Consider the following 18,551-nt stretch of genomic DNA (forward strand, 5'->3'; position numbering starts at 1 on the left):
AAGATTTGAATTTTCATTCGTATAAATGTGCAGATTCATCAAGAATTGAAGCATTTAAAATTTTACTGCACTTGATATGTCAATACGAATTAAACATTTTTAATTAATCAATTAAAACAACTTGAAATTTAAGATTTGGTGGTTGAACTGGGTTTCAAATAGGGGTTCAACAGTACACTCTACTGCGTCTCTACAACTGCAGCCAACAGTAGTTTGAGAACCAGTCATCCCTTGAAATGGAGACATTTCATGGCTTTCACAATCTCATAATTAAAGTAGAAGACTATATTTTTTTAGGATTTTTTTAAAAAAGTAGAACCGTAAACTCAAGGTATTAATGAATTTAAAAAGAGCATTAGTGAACAGATTGCAAACATTACTTGCAGAAAGTTTATCAGAAACTTCAGCAAGAGGCTCGAAGAAAGTAGTATACTTGCAATAGGATGATGTTTAAAGGATATTTTTAAGACGTAATGGTTATAAAGTAATTTGTAAATGACATATTTATTCTTAAATCTAATCTAGATATAAAATTAATTAAATGTGGTTTTAGGTTTTCATTTTTCCTAATTGAATTTTTCAATTTTTTAGCTAATCTTGTAAAAAGAACTGATTACTCAATTAATAATTCAGATAAATGAACAGTTAACATATACCAATCACAATTGGTACTTCCAATCACAATGAGAATTGTCACTATCATTACACACCATATTACAAACCTATGATGAAGGTTTACAAAAACATGTTTTCTTAAACATTAATTAAAAGAAAAAGAAAAAAAAAAAATATATATATATATATATATATATATATACTTTGGAAACAAAAATAAATAATTATTTTTCTTTAAAAAAAAGGGGCTTATCTCAGTGGAATTACAGAATGCTATAATGTGAATGAGTCACCGGAATAGAAAGCATCATTGGTTTATCTCTTGGCCCTACACAAATTTAGAATCGTGAAGTTAATGTACATTTCAGTTAGTTGATCGATGTCTTTCATCACATTGGCGCACCGGTTTGGAGTTATTTCATTTGTCTATTATTTGTTGAGTTTTAATGTACAGTATTGTTGTTTCGTGCATCTGTTTTGGGTATCTGTGTTGCAGTTTTATAAACTGTCTAACTTCTTCTATCGAAAATTAAGTAAATTGAAAATTTACTTTAATTGCAATCAGAATTCAGTTTAAATTAAGATGGAAAAAAATCAGATAAAAGATGTCAGTTTAGAGTCAAAGAAAAATTAGAAATGATAAAGAATGTTGATTCAGGCAGGAATAAAATTGTAGTAGCAAAAGATTTCGAAATAGCTCCATTGACTTTATAATATTAAAAGACTGCAAAAAAATAGAAGCTGCATGTTCTACCATAGCCTTAACTCCTGAAAGAAAAGAAATGTGTACAGCTTTACATGATGATTTGGACAAAGCTGTTTATACGTGATTTGTTGAGGTTAGGTCCTGAAACATGGTCATAAATGGAAATATAATCCGTGAAAAAGCTTTAGGTTTTACAAAACTCTTTGGTTATGATGAATTTCAGGCCAGTGTGGAATGACTGAATCGATTTCAAGATACATACGGGATTGCTTGCACAGCGGTCTGTGGCGAGGAAATGGGCATTCCTACATCCAATGTAAACAAATGGAAAGAGAAATAAAAGAAATCATAAAGCTATACAATCCAGAGAATATTTTTAATGCGGATAAGGTGGGTATATTTTTTAGTTACTTCTACATTGTACAGTAATGGTCAAAGGAGAAAATGTAAAAGAGGGAAAACATTTAAGCAACATATATCACATCATTTTTCTGCCGCAATGCTACTGGCAGTGAGAAATTGAAACTGTTAGTAATTGGTAAATTTTAAAACCCTGCTGATGTAAAAACGTCCAGTCACTACCATGCAATTACCGTACCAATAAACATGCATGAATGACCCAGTCCATTTTTAACAACTGACTAGTAGTGTTGGATTAAGATGAAACAAGAAAAATCCTCCTTTTTGTAGACAATTGCTCTGCTCATAATGTTGCAAGACAGTTAGAAAATGTTCATGTTGAATTTTTTCTTGCAAACTGCACTCTTGTTTTACAACCAACCACTTTATCTGGGTATAATAAGAACTTTAAAAGTACAGTACAGATCAAAATTAGTTAAGAAAATACTACTTTGTATAGATTCAAATTAAAAAATGAACATCAAACACGCTTGCGAAATGATTTCAGATTCTTGGTTGTTGGTAAAAGAATCAACCATTAAAATGTTGGGGAAAATTAAAATTATTTGACTATACAAATAGCAGCCTTGATGAACCTGATGTTGAAGGTAATAATGCTGAAAATGAAGGGAGGGCCTTGTGGGATTCAGCAGTGAATTCATTAGCTCTTATTTCAAAATCAGTGACATTCCAGGACTATGTTAGTGTGGATGACGATCTACTGGTTGCGAATGAAATGAGTAACAAATTGTGGAGAACGTAAAGACTTCTTCTGCTTCGTCCGTTTCAACTTTAGTAGCTTGTGATTCAGAAAACAGTGAGAGTGAAAATGAAGATGACAAAAGTTAAGACAAAATAAAGTTGTCTCTGAGTGATGTAAACAAATGCTTAACAAATATTCAATCATATCTCACTATGTTACCAGACATTCCAGAACATATTTTTCAAAATGTTAATCCGTTCAAAATTTCATTTTAAATGCTGCAACTAGAAAGGCACTGCAATAAAAAATTACAAATTTTTTATAAGTGGACAATAATTCACTAATTATTGTTTTGTTCTGGTAATCAATTTTCCTTAATGCTGTACTGTTATGATTTAAATTTTGCATGGTTACTTTATAAAATTCGCTATAATGAAATTTCAGTACAATGAAAGAATCATAGCAGCCCCAATGATTTTGTTATAACAAAATTCAACCGTATAAGAATTTGCTGCTTTTCTAAAACCAATCCAAATGTACAATCTTACTTTTCTGATGTCTAACAATGTTTTTTTAGTTTAACTAAGAAATATATTAAGGAATCATTTTAGGACAAGTATGATTTTTTATCTAGCATGAAAAGTTTCTGTTCAGTACCAATGATAATAAAATTGCTATCTTCTTTTCATACTTAAATTATTGTACGTTTTTACTTGATATAATAATTTTAAGATAACTTAAATAAAACAAAGCACAATTGCTTAAAATTGCTTAAAATTGGTAATATAAGTCAGATGTTACATACTTCTTTGATGTTCCTTCTATCTCTAGATATTCCATTCTTATCTGAGCTTAAATCAAGTCTGGTTAAAATTAATGTTACCTCTTTAATAAATAATAACATTTATAAAGTTAATGACAATTTATTTGTAATCTACATCTTCCTATTTGCAACAATTCTTACAATAATATGATTAAATATAAAAAATCAACAAAAAAAAAATAAAATAAAAATACTAAAGTATATATAGTATGATAATAATAAAAATCACAGTAAAAAATTACCGTAAAAACAGTAGTAATTAAAGCGTAGATTAGAAAAGCTCGTTCATTTTGTACCGATTCTTCTAATAACTCTGATTCAGGAGTGTTATCCAACTCTTTTTTTATATCTAGAAATGTCCACCAAAGGGCAAGAGTTCCAACTGAAATTTTAAAACATACTGAGACATAGTAAAAAGATATCATTATAGCATGATAAAAATAATAAGTAGATCCAGAAATACTGATTGTGAAAACAGAATTTGAGGCAAAGTGATCAAATGAAACTGCATCATACAGGGTGTCTGTAAAAAATTATCCCAATTAAGATCTCTTATTCTTCAGTTGTAACTCATAATATTTTAATCTTACTGTTGCATATTTATGTATGTTAAAGATTTAAACAAATAAATTACATTCAAGTGCAGCGATTAGGAATGCTGTATTATTAATTTAAAAATGGGTTCTGTACAAAAAAAAACCTGTGTTATATGGTTAGCTGAAACAAAGCTTACTGTTACCATTCAGGGAATGTTTTGAAACCAAAGACAGTAATCCTCAATATATATAATTTATTAATCATGGATGAAAAAGTTTAAGAGACCATTTCAGTAGAGAAGATTAAAACACTGAAAGGCTACCAATTAGTGAAAATTTAGTCGAGGTGATTCAAGATGTATTTAGTCAATCGCTGGGTAAGTTGGTGAGACAAACTACATGGGAGTTACACATATCAAATTCTATAGTGGAAAAAGTGTTATAGAAACATCTAAGTTTTACGCATATAAAGTTCAAATTTTCCATAAAACAAAACCTAATCATCATCGTGAATGCAGGGACTTTCCTGATCTCATTTTGAAGAAAATTGACAAGGTTTTTTCCTCACATCTATTTTACTGATGAGGCAACATTTTATGTTATTGGAATAAGCAATAGATATAAGTAAAAATTTGGTTATCAAAAATCCACATGCAGTTAGGGTGCATACAATGAATAGTTCTACATCAATGTTGTGTGGTTAATTAAATGATGAAATAATTGAATCTTCCTTATTCTACAGAAAAATTGTGTGTCTTGAGATTAATAATTAGTTATATATATCTACAGTCACAAGACAGGGAACCAATTACCTCATGAGTACCTGTTTACTGGGCTTATATCATTCATGATACTTACACGATAACATTTCTAGATCACTGGATCACAGGACAACCAAGTCACTGGCTTTTTAGATTACTGAAAATAATTCTGATGAATTCCTTTTTCTGGGATTACATTAATGCTATTGTTTATGTAACTACTGTAAAATTAATGGAGGGAGTATGAGTATGACTCATACTATGACGATATTATCTGTCCCACGTGAATAAGCATTGTAGAAAAAACTAGATTTTACGTTATATGTCTGTAAAAATTAAGTTAACTATTTTTATTAATAAAAATTGTACAACACATTATACAGTAATTTTTTATGAATACATAGTAGAATAAAAAATCAAAATGTATGGCAAATTCAATTGGAATTAAGTTACTCATGGCAAAATTCAATCATAAATCAGGTTGAACATAAATCATCATTACACCAATTGGATGGGAATAAATGAATCACTTCTACATGATTCATTCTCAGTCACCATTCAGATAGTGTCAATATTAAGAAAGAGTAGCAGCAACTTTGTTTTGTTTCAATAAATATAGAAATTGGTATCCTTTTAAGTTAATTATTTAAAAAATGATGATTATGACTGACTTAATGAAAAATGAGCAAGGTCTATTACTTGGGTAAAAACATAATTCCTAAACAAATGTTTTTCTTTCTTCTAAAAAACTTTCCAATACTTAATTTCAGAATTGTAACATTAATTTAAATAATAATTCATTTTTGTAAGTTTTATTTTTAAACAGCTTGAAAGAGTAATTCATTAATATTTGTAATTAAATACTGTACCATCAAAGTTTTTAAAAAACATAACAGTATTAACTTTGGCTAGCTCTCTCTCCCTTCATTATTTTTGAATAATTTTGCTTTTCTTTTGATTTCATTTCAATAATATTTTAACCTTCAATGAAAAAAATATATGGTTAATGTATTTTAATCAATTACAAGGTTTCAAATCATCTTTTATTTGTATTAAAATGTTTAAAACTTATAACTACCAAACCAATAAAATGATTTCAAAATTCAGATCTGCTGCTTACAAGTAGTGTACTTGGTCATTATATAACTAAATTTTCAAATTTGTCATTTTTTTAATGTTTTCAATTTATATATATGAGGGATGAGAGAGGGGGGGGGACTGGTCTAGTGGTTAACTCATCATTGCAAATCAGCTGATTTTGAAGTCGACAGTACTAAGGTTCTAAGGTACTAAGGTACTAAGGTTGTGGATACTGAAGTTCTTTGGTGGTTGGGTTTCAATTACCTACACTTCTCAGGAATGGTTGACCTGAGACTGTACAAGAGTTCACTTTATTCACATTAATACATATCATCCTCTGAAGTAATACCTTATGGTGGTTCCAGAGGCTAAACAGAAGACAGCAAGAGAGGGGCAAGAGGGAGAGAGTGCAAGTGTGTGTATAGCATTCATTTGGCTGCTACCTTCTCATTCTATAAACACATTTCTAAATATTATTTTTATCATTACCTCTTCAAATATGCTATCAATTACAATTAAGATTCTATTTAAACATAATTCTAATTTTTACATTTTCAAACCTAAATATTTCAATAAATACTGGGCAGAATTTTTCATTCAAATTTTATTGATTTTAGAATTTCTGTCTTATAGATTTGGTCTTTTTTTACATGTTATTTAAGTTCAATTTTAAAATTTTGTATGATAAAGAAAATAGTCTCTTACTAGATAAAATTATTATTTACATACAATATATAATGCAAAAGTTTGTGACAGGTCTGGCTGTTTGCAACAACGTCATGCAAGAACCAATTGACCGATTGCTTTCAAATTTTCATTTGAAAGCAATCCATTTGAAATGTGTTACCTGGGGTAACACAATGTGTTACCTCAGGGAAGGTTTTAAGCCATACCCTTAAAATGATAAGGTCTTAGCCCTCCACGACTGAGGCCTTAGTCCGCTTGGGATTAAATTGTGAATTTTTCCTCTTGGATGACAATCTAATACCATTTTTCATTTTGTTTTTCAATGTAAAAATAATAGACTATCCATTTTATGATATATTTGATTATCAACTTTCTACCTTGATCCCTTCCCAAGATGTGGGGTATTCTAGAGTAATAGAAAGAATGGAAAGGGGAACCAAGAAGGATATGTTCGTCCACAGCAGGAGCATACCAGAGAATGAGAAAAACAGTGGAGGAAATAAAGCTTTACAGGATTTAATAATTATTTATTAGTATTATTCTCACAAAATGAAAATAACGAACACAGCGAGAGTCCAGGCTAAACTGGCTAATTCACTAATAAAATCATAGTACTTAATATTTAATAATGATTATTGATTAGATGGGAAGGTGAGTGAAACGAGCCCTGATCGGCTAGTACATTTATACTCTCATATCAATGTTTAGGTCATTATCACAACCATAGGAGCCTGTAGTCTGAATTTCTGATTCTTTATAAGTCTTACATTTTATACTTATTATTATTAAGCCTTATCGTGGTCTACCAAGAGAATTATCCAAAAAAGTAATTTTTCTTTGTATTTACTAAATTTATTTCTCTCCTAATCCTACGTAAATTTTATTTCAAATATGATAATTTTATATTCTTATTTTCAATAGTCATCCTAACTGGACCTTTGTCCAGTCAGTTGAATTTCAGCCATTATGTAGTAAGTTAGTTGAATTTCAGTTATTATGCTGAGAAGTCACAAGTTGTGTAAAAGCCAACAGAGTTCTCTGGTCTGATCTACAAACTTGCAGTAATAAGATAAATTATTTTACATAATATATATATATATATATAAAAATTTTGTTCACAATAAAAAGGTTAACGTTTTATTCTAATAAAACACAATTCAATGAAACTATTATTTATGGAATTATTAATGATTAAAACATTTAAATGGATGCCAACAAAGGTAAAAGTTTCAGAATTATTTATTTTTTAGAAGATGTTGGAAGCAAATATATCAAATTTCAATAAAATATAAATTTTTATTGAAAAAACATAAAATGGTAGAGGAGAAAATTAACTAAGCAGGAAATTTGTTCACATCAACCTTTGGTTCTTTTCTGTTATATGCCCTGCACTATATTCCTGTTAATGAATTCTTGTTGTTTTTTCCAAATATTTGTATAGTTTGGAACCTATGATCATCCATCATCAGACTAGTATTTTTCCACTTGGACACTACAAATTTACAATAAAACAGAAAATCTTTTAACATATATCCCATAACAACATGTAAACTATAACAATGCTTTTCTAAAGCAGTTTTATAGCATACTGTTATACAGCAACTAATGGAACATCGCCTAAACTTCAAGAAGAAATATATAGTAGCAGAATATTTAAAAAGTACAAACTTTCACTTAGAATTTTATAATGTATAAAGAGTAGACTCTGTATTTTATTTAAAAAAAACACATGATAAAATTATTTTTAAAAACAACTATAAATAAATTTACTTACCTAATGAAGATACACATACTAGAATCATGATAACATAAGCAACAATACTTGCTATTAAATAAAATAGAGATACCATCACTAGGGATAAAACTGAAAAAGAAAACCACAAATTACTGCAAAATATATGTGTATATATATATTACATACATGTAGTATAGCGAGTGCACCCACACCCACATATGCACGCGCGCACACACCCAATAAGAAATCTACTGCAAGCTAGTAGTTCAATATTTAAATAAATGAATCTTTTATACAAATAGTGCATAAATACGAGGTGCACAATAAAGAATATCAAGAGTTTTAATTTGTTATATCTCTTGGATGAGATGTACAATGTTGATTTAAGGCTAGAATTAAACAGCAAAAACGACAGTTTTAGTTACGTGCTGGCTATAGTTTGATTCCCTATCATTCCACTTTGAAGTACCTTGAGCAAAGATGACTCCTGAACAAAAAGCCTTCTGTGTTTTGCAGTTTGCTAAATGTGAATCTGTAGCTGATCATTTTACATGCATTCCACAGAAAGTTTGATCCTCCTAATGACAATAACATTCATCAATGGCGTAATCAGTTTGAAACAACCAGATATCTATGTAAAGAGAAGAATACAGGACTACCAAGTGTGTTTAAAGAAAATGTTGACTGTATCAGGGAGTCTTTCTTGCTTAGCTCTAATCTGTATGTTAGGAAGTCTGGCTGAAAACTAGTGATGCCAATGTGGAATGTTTTAAGGATGTTTCCTTATACAACATATGCATCTGTATCATTTACAGCTGTTGTAGGCTTTGAAGCCTACAGACTATTCTGTGATGAAATGTTGCAGCATGAAAATGAAGACTTTCTTGATCGTATTATGTTTAGTGAAGAGTTGACAATGTATCTTAGTGGAAAAGTTAAATGCATATAATGTCCATAATTGGAGGTCAGAAAATCTCGATGTATTCTTATAATGCAAAAGGGACTTTCCAAAATTAAATGTTTTTTGTGTAATATTCCAATGGCCATTTTATGACCCAATCTTTTTCACCAAAGAAAGTGTAACAAGAGTTGCTTTTTTTGATATCCTGTGTACATGACTCTTACATTACTCTTAATCCTATGTAGAGGTGGTCTCTTACATTAGTGAACTTCCACTAAGGAACGTTTTTTCTTCTCACTCCTGCATAAGGAAGCGAAAACTGAATGACTCTAACTCCAGTTGAAAAACAACAGAAAAATATGTGAACAATTTCTCTAACAATAATGAATCTTAGTATTTTCTTTAAGTTTAGGAAATGCCCTAAAATTATTGTTTGAGTCTTCTTATATCTAATGAACCTGTTAAGAGAACACATGTTAAATTAGGCAAATACAACAATAATACTTAATATAAACAAAACTGTAGTTTTCCTTCCACCTCTGAAACAATGATGAGAATTAAATGGATTCCATCATTCCAGTTACATATATTTTACATAATGTTTTTAAGTATCCTTAAAAGGATGAAATGGAATAAGTATGGATTCCCTAAAACCTGTAGGAAATAAAGAATCCTAATCTAGACTACCATTTTCCAGAGATTAAAAGTTAAAAATGTCTTCCATTGATGCTATAAAACAAAATTATTTTAGGATTTCCCTTTAACATCCAGTAAAACTGAAAAATGGAGTTTCACACTCCCAGTTAATATTCTGAAAGTGCTGTAAATTTTGTTAATCTTTACTGCAGAATCCTTCCACCCCTACCTTAAGAAGGTTCTACTTTTAGGCTGTGTTTTCATGCTACAAAAATTATCCTTCTCCACAAAAATAAATTACAGTAATTTGTAACTGATATTTACTTGATAATAAAAGATAATAAAGAAGGGAACTTAAATTCAGAACTTGCTCACAAAGCAAATATAACATTTTAAAGTAAATAAAGAATTTCACAATTAAAATGAATCTTTATAATTTCAAATACAAACTGCTACCCAAAATTTGTATATTATGAATCAGTGCTAGTACAACCAAACACCGCTAGTAGCAAAATAATACATCTTTCAGAGACAGTACACCGGCACATTTTGATCTAAGCGGTTGTATTTATTGATGGCAAACAGTTCAACATTTTCACATTTGCTTGTAATTTTGATTTTGCAATGACCGATTTTAGAGAACAATGTGTCTTGTATCAAATTCCAATTTAAACTTGGTAAAAAAGCTTCATAAATACACAAAATATTAGTTCAAACATTTGGTAATGATGATTTAGACAAGACACAAAAGTATGACTGGTTTAAATGTTTTAAAAATAGCCAAGCATGGTGATGAAGATGAATGTTTGGGATCATCTACTAACATTATTTGAGAAAATGTCACTGATGTTTGGAATACGATTATGGAAGATTGTAGGCAGTTAACGATATCTGTAAATCTTGGAATTATTGTACGGAACATCTCAGTGAATTTTGTAAAAAGAAATGAACACAAGAAGGATTCCTGCAAAAATTTCATGTCATGACTACTGAATAACGAAAAAAAAGAGGATTACATAAATGTTTGCAATGAACTAAAAGAACTGATCCAGATTTCCTTTCTAAGATCATCATGGGTGAAAAAGGCTAGGTTTACAGATAAGATCCTGAAACTAAGAAGCAGATGGAAGAAACCATCTTTCTGGTAGCTAATGAAAGCCCAACAAGTCAAGATCAAGTCCTTAATGATCTGTTTCTTCAATACTAATGGGATTATCTATAAAGAGTTCATATCTCCCGATCAGAAGATTAATGGAAAATTTTATTGTAGTCTTATGGAACTAAAGGAGGCCATAAGAAGGAAATATCCAAAGTGGCGCAGGAATGAACGGGTCCTTAATAAATAAAAAAATGCAAAGTTACATACTGCTTTCATCAAGCAGCAGTTTTTAGCAAAAAATAAATAAAAAATAAAACATGGTGGTTGTTCCACATTTACCACATTCATCTGACAAAACTCTATCCTTCTTTCTCACTCCCAAATTGAAGGGGAGAAGCTCTGACATGATACAGGAAATCCAAGCAGAATCACAGTGCTTAACTCACTAAAAATGACTTTTTGGATTTATTTTATTAATGATAGAAGTGCTTGAACTGGTTCTGAGCTCCTGAAGGGACTATTTTGAATATTTCAGTAACTTTTGGGTAGCATCTCAGATATATACGTAAAGCACAAAAATACTTACACAAAGCAAAAAATGTTGAAGCAAGAATATAGTGCCATGTTGCATATAAATCACCAAGAACTTGTTCAACAAAATCCCAGCTGTTAAGCATTGCAAATACATTACCGACAATTTGTTTTGATAATGAACCAGCCAGTACTGGTACACAACGATTTAAAACTGGTTCACTGAAACGAAAAATTATCACAAATCACTTTCAAGAAAAACTTAATACAACCAATCTGTAACATTACTTATATCAATACAAAAAATAGTTAAATCAATTAAAATGAGAGGGAGTTAAATCAATTAAAACTAAAATTATTGGTTGCATCAACTGATTAATACTTAAAGATCACCTCTTTTGACAGTTGTTTCAAGGATCCAGGTTCAGATTCAATTAAATACAAACTAATTTAAATTATATAATAATTCCTGTTGACAAATCAAATAAGGAATATGACTGGATTCAAAAGTACGTATACCAATCAAATTAGAGAATAAAATCCTGCAGTTAGCAATCTAAACATTAATATTTGTTTCTTTTCTCTAACCAGTTTTTTAGTTACTGCCAAGTCTGGGTGTGTGTGTATAGGCAAATGCAATTACCGCTACTGACTTGTCAGGCCTGACATAGCTGCAATGTAAGTGTAAATGTACAGGTACACATGTAGTCTGGAATAGACTCATGTAAACCACTCCTGAGACATGTGGTTAATTGAAATCCAGTCACCAAAGAACACTGGTATTCACAGTCTAGCATTTAAATCCATATAAACGCGAGCCTTCACAATGACTCACACCTTAGTAACCTTAACTTTGGAAATCAGCTGATTTGGCTATGATGTCTTAACCACTAGACTATTACTGGCATTAATAGTTATTAGTTAGGTTCATGTATATTTTGTACATTTATTCAAAACTTAATTAGTTTTAATCTATAAGAAAATTTCTTAATGGATTTTACAAATTAATTTTTTTGGGGGGTTAGATAAAAGAAGTGCTATTTTCTGATAATAATGACATAAGCTTCCAATCTAAAATCAACAAATTTTTAAATTTGTATCAAATATTAATTAAACAAAAATTAAATATTTCCATAAGTCCATGTATAATTTAAAATTTATATTTTATTTTTAAGAATTCTTCTTAAACCAGAGTTCTTAAAACCAGTTTTTTCTTTTGATTGCTTCCCAATACTTGATCATTCTGTCAGCTCTTGTTTTTTTGAGTTCTTCTGAACAAACGCTCGTTGTTGTTTTCTTTTCTTTAATTTTAATTCTGGAGTTTGCTTCTTTTAGTATTTTTATATTGTCAGTTTTTGTTTCGTAAATCTTCAATTGTATTTCCTAGTTCTTTCATTTATAAGATATTATTATTAATTTCCTATATATTTGTTAATTGCTTTCTATTTTCAATCAAAGTCTACGAAATATGCATGTTATGTTAATTATCATTGTCTTGATACATCTATAGTAGTGTATTTTGTTATTCACCTAATTTACTGTCCTGCATTTAGGAAATTATTTTGAATTTTCATTTTGTACATTTTTATATTAAAGTAAAAAACAAAAGAATTTTTATGAATCTATTCAATACAGTATTAAACTGTTAATGACTAACAGAAGATGATACTGTATTGTTAATTTTTTGTTAAACTTTAGGAAATGTTTTTAATATGTTTTATTTATTGTTTAAAAAAAATTATGTGTTTATAAGATATTCTAAATCAGTTATATAAGGTGTAGTTTTTATTGTTTCCTTCTAGCATACCAAAATAAAAATGACAAAAGACTACACATGATATTTTATAGGATGTATGCATAAAATATAAATACAAATATTTTTTGATATTACAGCCTGATACAGTACAGAAAGTTCTTGGTTACAGCTGAATATTTGGTAAATAACTTACTTCAGATGGATTTCTATATCTCTGGTCTAAGAAAAAGCTAGCAAAGTACTGCATATCTTCCCTGGCTCTGCTGATCAAGCCATGGTTACCAAAATAAGCTTTTAACCATCAAAATCCACAAATTTAGAATACATTTTTATTTTTTTAAATTTAATTTTGATTGATTTTAGAGAAGCTTCCTTATTTAATCGGAAAATTTTTAGGAAAAACTTATTTATAAAGAAGTGATGCCTAACAAAAAACTAAATTTAAAAGAGAACTGCTTAAATACTGAAAAAGTAAAGCATAAATTTTAAGAAAGCAATGAAAAAAATTGCTTCTCATTTTGGGTCTGGAATATATGTGCTAAAGCTACTTTAATTTCAACAGCTCTAAGTGGTAAAGAAAAATATTAAAAAATTTATTTAATAAATAAAAGTTAGAGCTACAAAAACAAAATATATATTCTTTAGAGGTGGGGAATAATTTTTTTAAAAGATTCTCTAAAAATAGTCATAAAATAGGCTAAGCTTAATAGATTTGCTTTTGTTTTCTCTAAATCTACCACCCCCTTCGATAAAGGCTACAATTAGAAAATAAAGTTTTCAAAAAACTTTTCTGCATTTTAGGTCGGGGATCTATAATTTTAAACAATTATAGACATTTCTTGATAACTCTATGTATACAAATGTAATATTTTTAAAAAAAATTTTAAATATAGATAAAGCAGAAGAAAAAAAGCCCATATATTTCAGTTTTACAAGGTGGGACTTCATTTTTTTTTAAAGTTTTATTTTTTTTATTTTTTATATATCATTTTAAATAACAAATGCCTCTTAGGAAAGTTTTTTCAATCAAAAAATCAGTTTTTTATCAATTATTATTATTATTAATAAAAGTACCTAATTAAGAATTTCTTATTTTCATAAGATATTGATTTTTTAAATTAAAATAAAAGTAAATTTAAGATGTAGAATTTTACATTTTCAAACTTTTATAGAAAATGGATAATTAAATGAGTCTAAATAATCAGTGAATGTTTTTAATTTTCCCATTTTCCATGAAACTATGTTTTTATTTAATTTATTTTAATTTTTTCTTCAAATAATAGTTAAATATTTATTTTTGTGAACATTTTATAATTTATTTTCTATCTTGATATAGTGATTCAATACAGGAATTATACCTCTGACTTATTATCTACCTGCATGTAAGTTAAAGTTTATGAACAGTTAATATCAGAATGTGCCAGATAAACACAGGTGTCCTTTATGTAGAGGTTGTTCCATTAAAATTCTATACTTTGGTCAGAGAATTTTGAAATTGTTTTTTAAACAGTGGTATCCATTAAACAGGCTTCACTGCAAATTCATAACAGTTTTTCTATTGTTTTGTTGTATATTAACTTGGTTTTTGTTCTCAACGCTCTGTTTAAAGCTATTTGACTTGAAGGTATCAACGCGATTTAAAAGAATTATTTATTATAATTTTCTTCCTCCCACAAATGAGTGAAATTTTAAAAAAGTTTCACTGAAATTTTGATGCGAAATTTAAATTACAAGTAATAACTGAAGTCAAAAAGTCAAATAACTATAATGGAGCCAGAAAATATGGTATAATGAAAAAAAACTTATGTTGTTGGAGGAAGCAGAAAGACTTCTTACTGACCACATATCTTCGCGGAAATCTTGCAGAGGACCATGGGTAGTTTAGTTGTCAAATTCATTAAAGAAAATAGAAGTAAAGGTTTTTGTATTACAAAACACAATCAAAATAAAGGCTGGGAAATTGCTGAAGAAAAAATTTTGGGAAATTTTAAGGGAAGTTTAGGTTGGTGTAGGTGTATGACGAAAAGGAATTGGCTAACCTTAAGACGTTGCACAACGTTAGCTCAACGATTACCAGCAGGTTACCAGGAAAAACTTACTGCTTTCCAAAATCACACTGTTAATTTAAGAAAAACACACAATTACTCACTACATAGAATTGGTAATGCTGATCAAACTCCTGCTTTTTTTTCATGCCCACAAACACAAGAGACAACGCAAAAGGTGAAAAATCTGTGTTAAAAGAAATGGAAATGAAAAAGCACAGATAATCGTTACGCTGTATGTGTTGGCTGATAGATCAAAATTGCCATTGTTTGTGATTTTAAAGAAAAAAAACATTGCCAAAATAAACACTACCAAAAAACAATATTGTATGAGTAAATGGAAAAAGGTGGATGGATGGATAGGACCTTGGTCAAAGATTGGCTTAAAACAGTCTGGTTTAGAAACGTAGGTCTTAGAAGACACTGGTTCATGTTAATATTAGATACTTTCTAGCAACTTTTTTACCTGAAAATTAAATTCAAAAATAGGGAGGGGTCAACCTATATTCAAGCAAGCATGGTATAAAGTTTTAAGAAAATATGTGTCTTGTTTACATTTTATAGAATAAAATTATACTTTATTAAAATCAAAAGTTTATATAAAATCTGATTTTGCATAATTATAAAAATTATTTTTTATTAAATAAAAGGTGATGTTAATTAATGAAAAAAAAAAAAATGTAAATGTTAATAAATATAAAAAGCAATTTGTTTGCTAACTACAAATACGCACATTTACATAGTTCTATACATAGATTTAAATCAAGTATCTTAGTCATGAAAAAATATTAAAAATATGTATTAAAAAATAAAATAAAATAATAGCAGAAACACAGTTATGAATGAAATTTTTATCAATTCTGATAACAAAAAAAATTATCATATTACTAATGAACTAATGAAAAAAAAAGATTTTTAAAAACTTGCTTTATACTTTTTAGTTATACATTAATCAAATTATTATAATACATTGCATGAGTTTAATTAGCAGGTTAATTTGGATTTAAAAATCCCCCCACAGCCGTTTTGCAAATTTTGCAATTTTTTACATCCGCAATCTTAATTTACCCCTGAACAAGGGGGATGATTCAAAATTTCATCAATCGACAATGTCAGGAAGTATGTTAAATTAAGGATGCAAGATTTAAGGACAAACATGAAAAAATTATAAAAAACATGAGTCAAAATAAAGCAAGTAAAAATAAGAAATAGTAATAATCTTTTTCTTTTAGTTCATTCTCCTTCACCATCCTTTCTAGTGAACACTTGCCACCACAGATTGAGGATAAAATGCCTTAGGAAATCACTATGGGACATAAAAACACAGCTATAGCTATATCCTGTGTGAGCACAAAGACTTATAAGATGAGATCGCATGAATGATTTATAAAAAAAATTAATATGATCAGTGCCCCATATGTAGAAATATTTTACTCAAATTTGAAGAAAATTGGTTCGGTCAATCCTGAGATATAAGGCCAAAAGTAGTGGAACAAATATGTACGTATACACTTACATATGGTTTTTTGCTGTAGATGAACTAGTTGGACCCTAAAACGCACAGATTTACCAAAAAAACCTGATACCCAATTTTTTATATGATCACCACACATTACCCTTTAATATAGGGTATTCTAGCTATATTCGATAGGAAAATAAAAGGAATGTACAACCATCTATTACTTTTCTGAGATATTTTTAGTATTTGAGTTAAATATTACATTATTTAGATGTCTTTTATGTAATTGTAACAGTTTTTTTTCTAGTAATTTGTAACTGATAATAATAATGTTGTCCAGATTCAAAGAAATAAACAGATTTAGAATTTAATTTTAAAGATATAGCTAAATTCCATTTTGCTTTTGACTATTTTGGATATCTTATTTGTTCTGATGAAACAAAACAGGTGAGAATAAGTAAGTGAGAAACTTACATTCTGGTTCCAAACTTTGCCTTTGTTAGTAGGCATCTTTACTTTAATCATGAGGTATGAACTTAATAACGACCAACATCTGACTAAATAGTCAGGCAGTTGCCTTTTTAAATAAATAAATTTGCTAATTTTATTGTAAGCCTAAATTCATATAGAGAATATTGTAAATAAATTTGATTTGTAATAAGACTGAAATCTAATTTATTAGTTTGAATGAAAGATCTTAAAATTATTAAAATATGATGACATTACATTTTTATTTGTTACAAAAAGAAGTGATGATAGTATATTATGTTTTATGACATTTATTATTAAACAATCTTAATATATTTTACTGTATATATACATAAATAAATATATATTAGCTTGTCTACAAAGTAGTGAGCTAGGAGACCAAAATTGAGAATACATTTATTGTTACTGGAAAATAACATTATAGGACCACATATATTATAATCTTTTTTTGATGATCTTCGGCCACTTTTCTGGCAACACCATCATCCTGTTGCTATACAACTTCTGTGGTTTCTGGCCCAAAAATTTGTGACATATGGCTTTCACAGGCATTTTCAAAACTAACTCAACACCATTCAGAAAGTTCTGCAGAGACCGAAACAAGTGATAGTTTGACAGTGACAGGTCTGGGCTATACAATGGATGCATTAAAACCTCTCAGTCATGTTCTCTCAATTTCTGGTGGGTAGTTAAAATGTATGTGGTGTGGCATAGTCAGTGTGATATACAACACACTTATTGTTGACCAATTCATACCGTTTCTTTAGAAATGCTAGGTGCAATTGCAATAATTGTTTGACTATACAGGTCTGAGGTCTATCATTCTGCCTGGCGACAGCAGCTCATGATGCATGAAGCCCTTCCAATTCCACCAAATGCATAGTACAGCATAATCTTGCTGGGCATCAGTGTAGGCTTTGCCACAGACTGTGGAGCTTCTACTTGCTTCGACCACAATATTTTTTGCATATCGTGTCGTAGGTTATCCACCTTTCATCACTCGTGACCAACTGCTTCAGAAATGGCTCAATATTGTTACGTTTCAGTAGAGATTCGCAGATAGAAATTTGATTGAGCAACTTTTTGTAGTCAGCTTTCTTCAAATAGTTTAACGCTGTTCAGTGATGGATGTTTAGATCATTGGCGATGTCATGAATGCTTACATGTTGGTCTTCCTCGACTATAGACAGAATATCATTCAGTTTTTTTGTGATTGGTTGCCCACTGCAAGGGCAAACAAAATCAACTTGGACATCAAAATTTCCAGAATGAAAGTAACTGAACCAATTATTTATTGGCTGTTGCTATGATAATGTATCTTACCCATAAACAGCACAAATTTCTTTGAAGACCTGTGGCAGCATTTGCACTTTATCAAAATAAAATAGTAAAATGTACTGAAGTATTGTGGAAAGTTCACTCATCTTCATGATGTAATACAGTACGTCTCAGTTTAAGAATTTAAATAATCTTTGCACACCATTTACTATTTTTCTCAGAATGAGAAAAATAATAATTGGATTAAAAATGCAGACAATTTGATTTTTTTTTTTTTTTTTTTTTGTCTTCAGTCATTTAACTGGTTTGATG

At 29.2% G+C, this 18,551-nt stretch overlaps 1 protein-coding gene across 1 annotated transcript in view; it reads right to left on the reverse strand.

The window, feature by feature from the left end:
• Ctl1 (choline transporter-like protein 1) overlaps positions 1-18,551 on the reverse strand; it is an 81,539-nt gene that overhangs the window by 36,376 nt on the left and 26,612 nt on the right. The window contains exons 6-8 of the mRNA XM_075380104.1: positions 11,268-11,434; positions 8,085-8,174; positions 3,489-3,628 (exon numbers count right to left, since the gene is read on the reverse strand). Of these exons, the coding sequence (XP_075236219.1) occupies positions 3,489-3,628; positions 8,085-8,174; positions 11,268-11,434 (397 nt within the window). The remainder of the gene's footprint in view (positions 1-3,488; positions 3,629-8,084; positions 8,175-11,267; positions 11,435-18,551) is intronic.

The sequence above is a fragment of the Lycorma delicatula genome, chromosome 12 (assembly GCF_047948215.1).
Source record: "Lycorma delicatula isolate Av1 chromosome 12, ASM4794821v1, whole genome shotgun sequence".
NCBI classification, from domain to species: domain Eukaryota; kingdom Metazoa; phylum Arthropoda; class Insecta; order Hemiptera; family Fulgoridae; genus Lycorma; species Lycorma delicatula.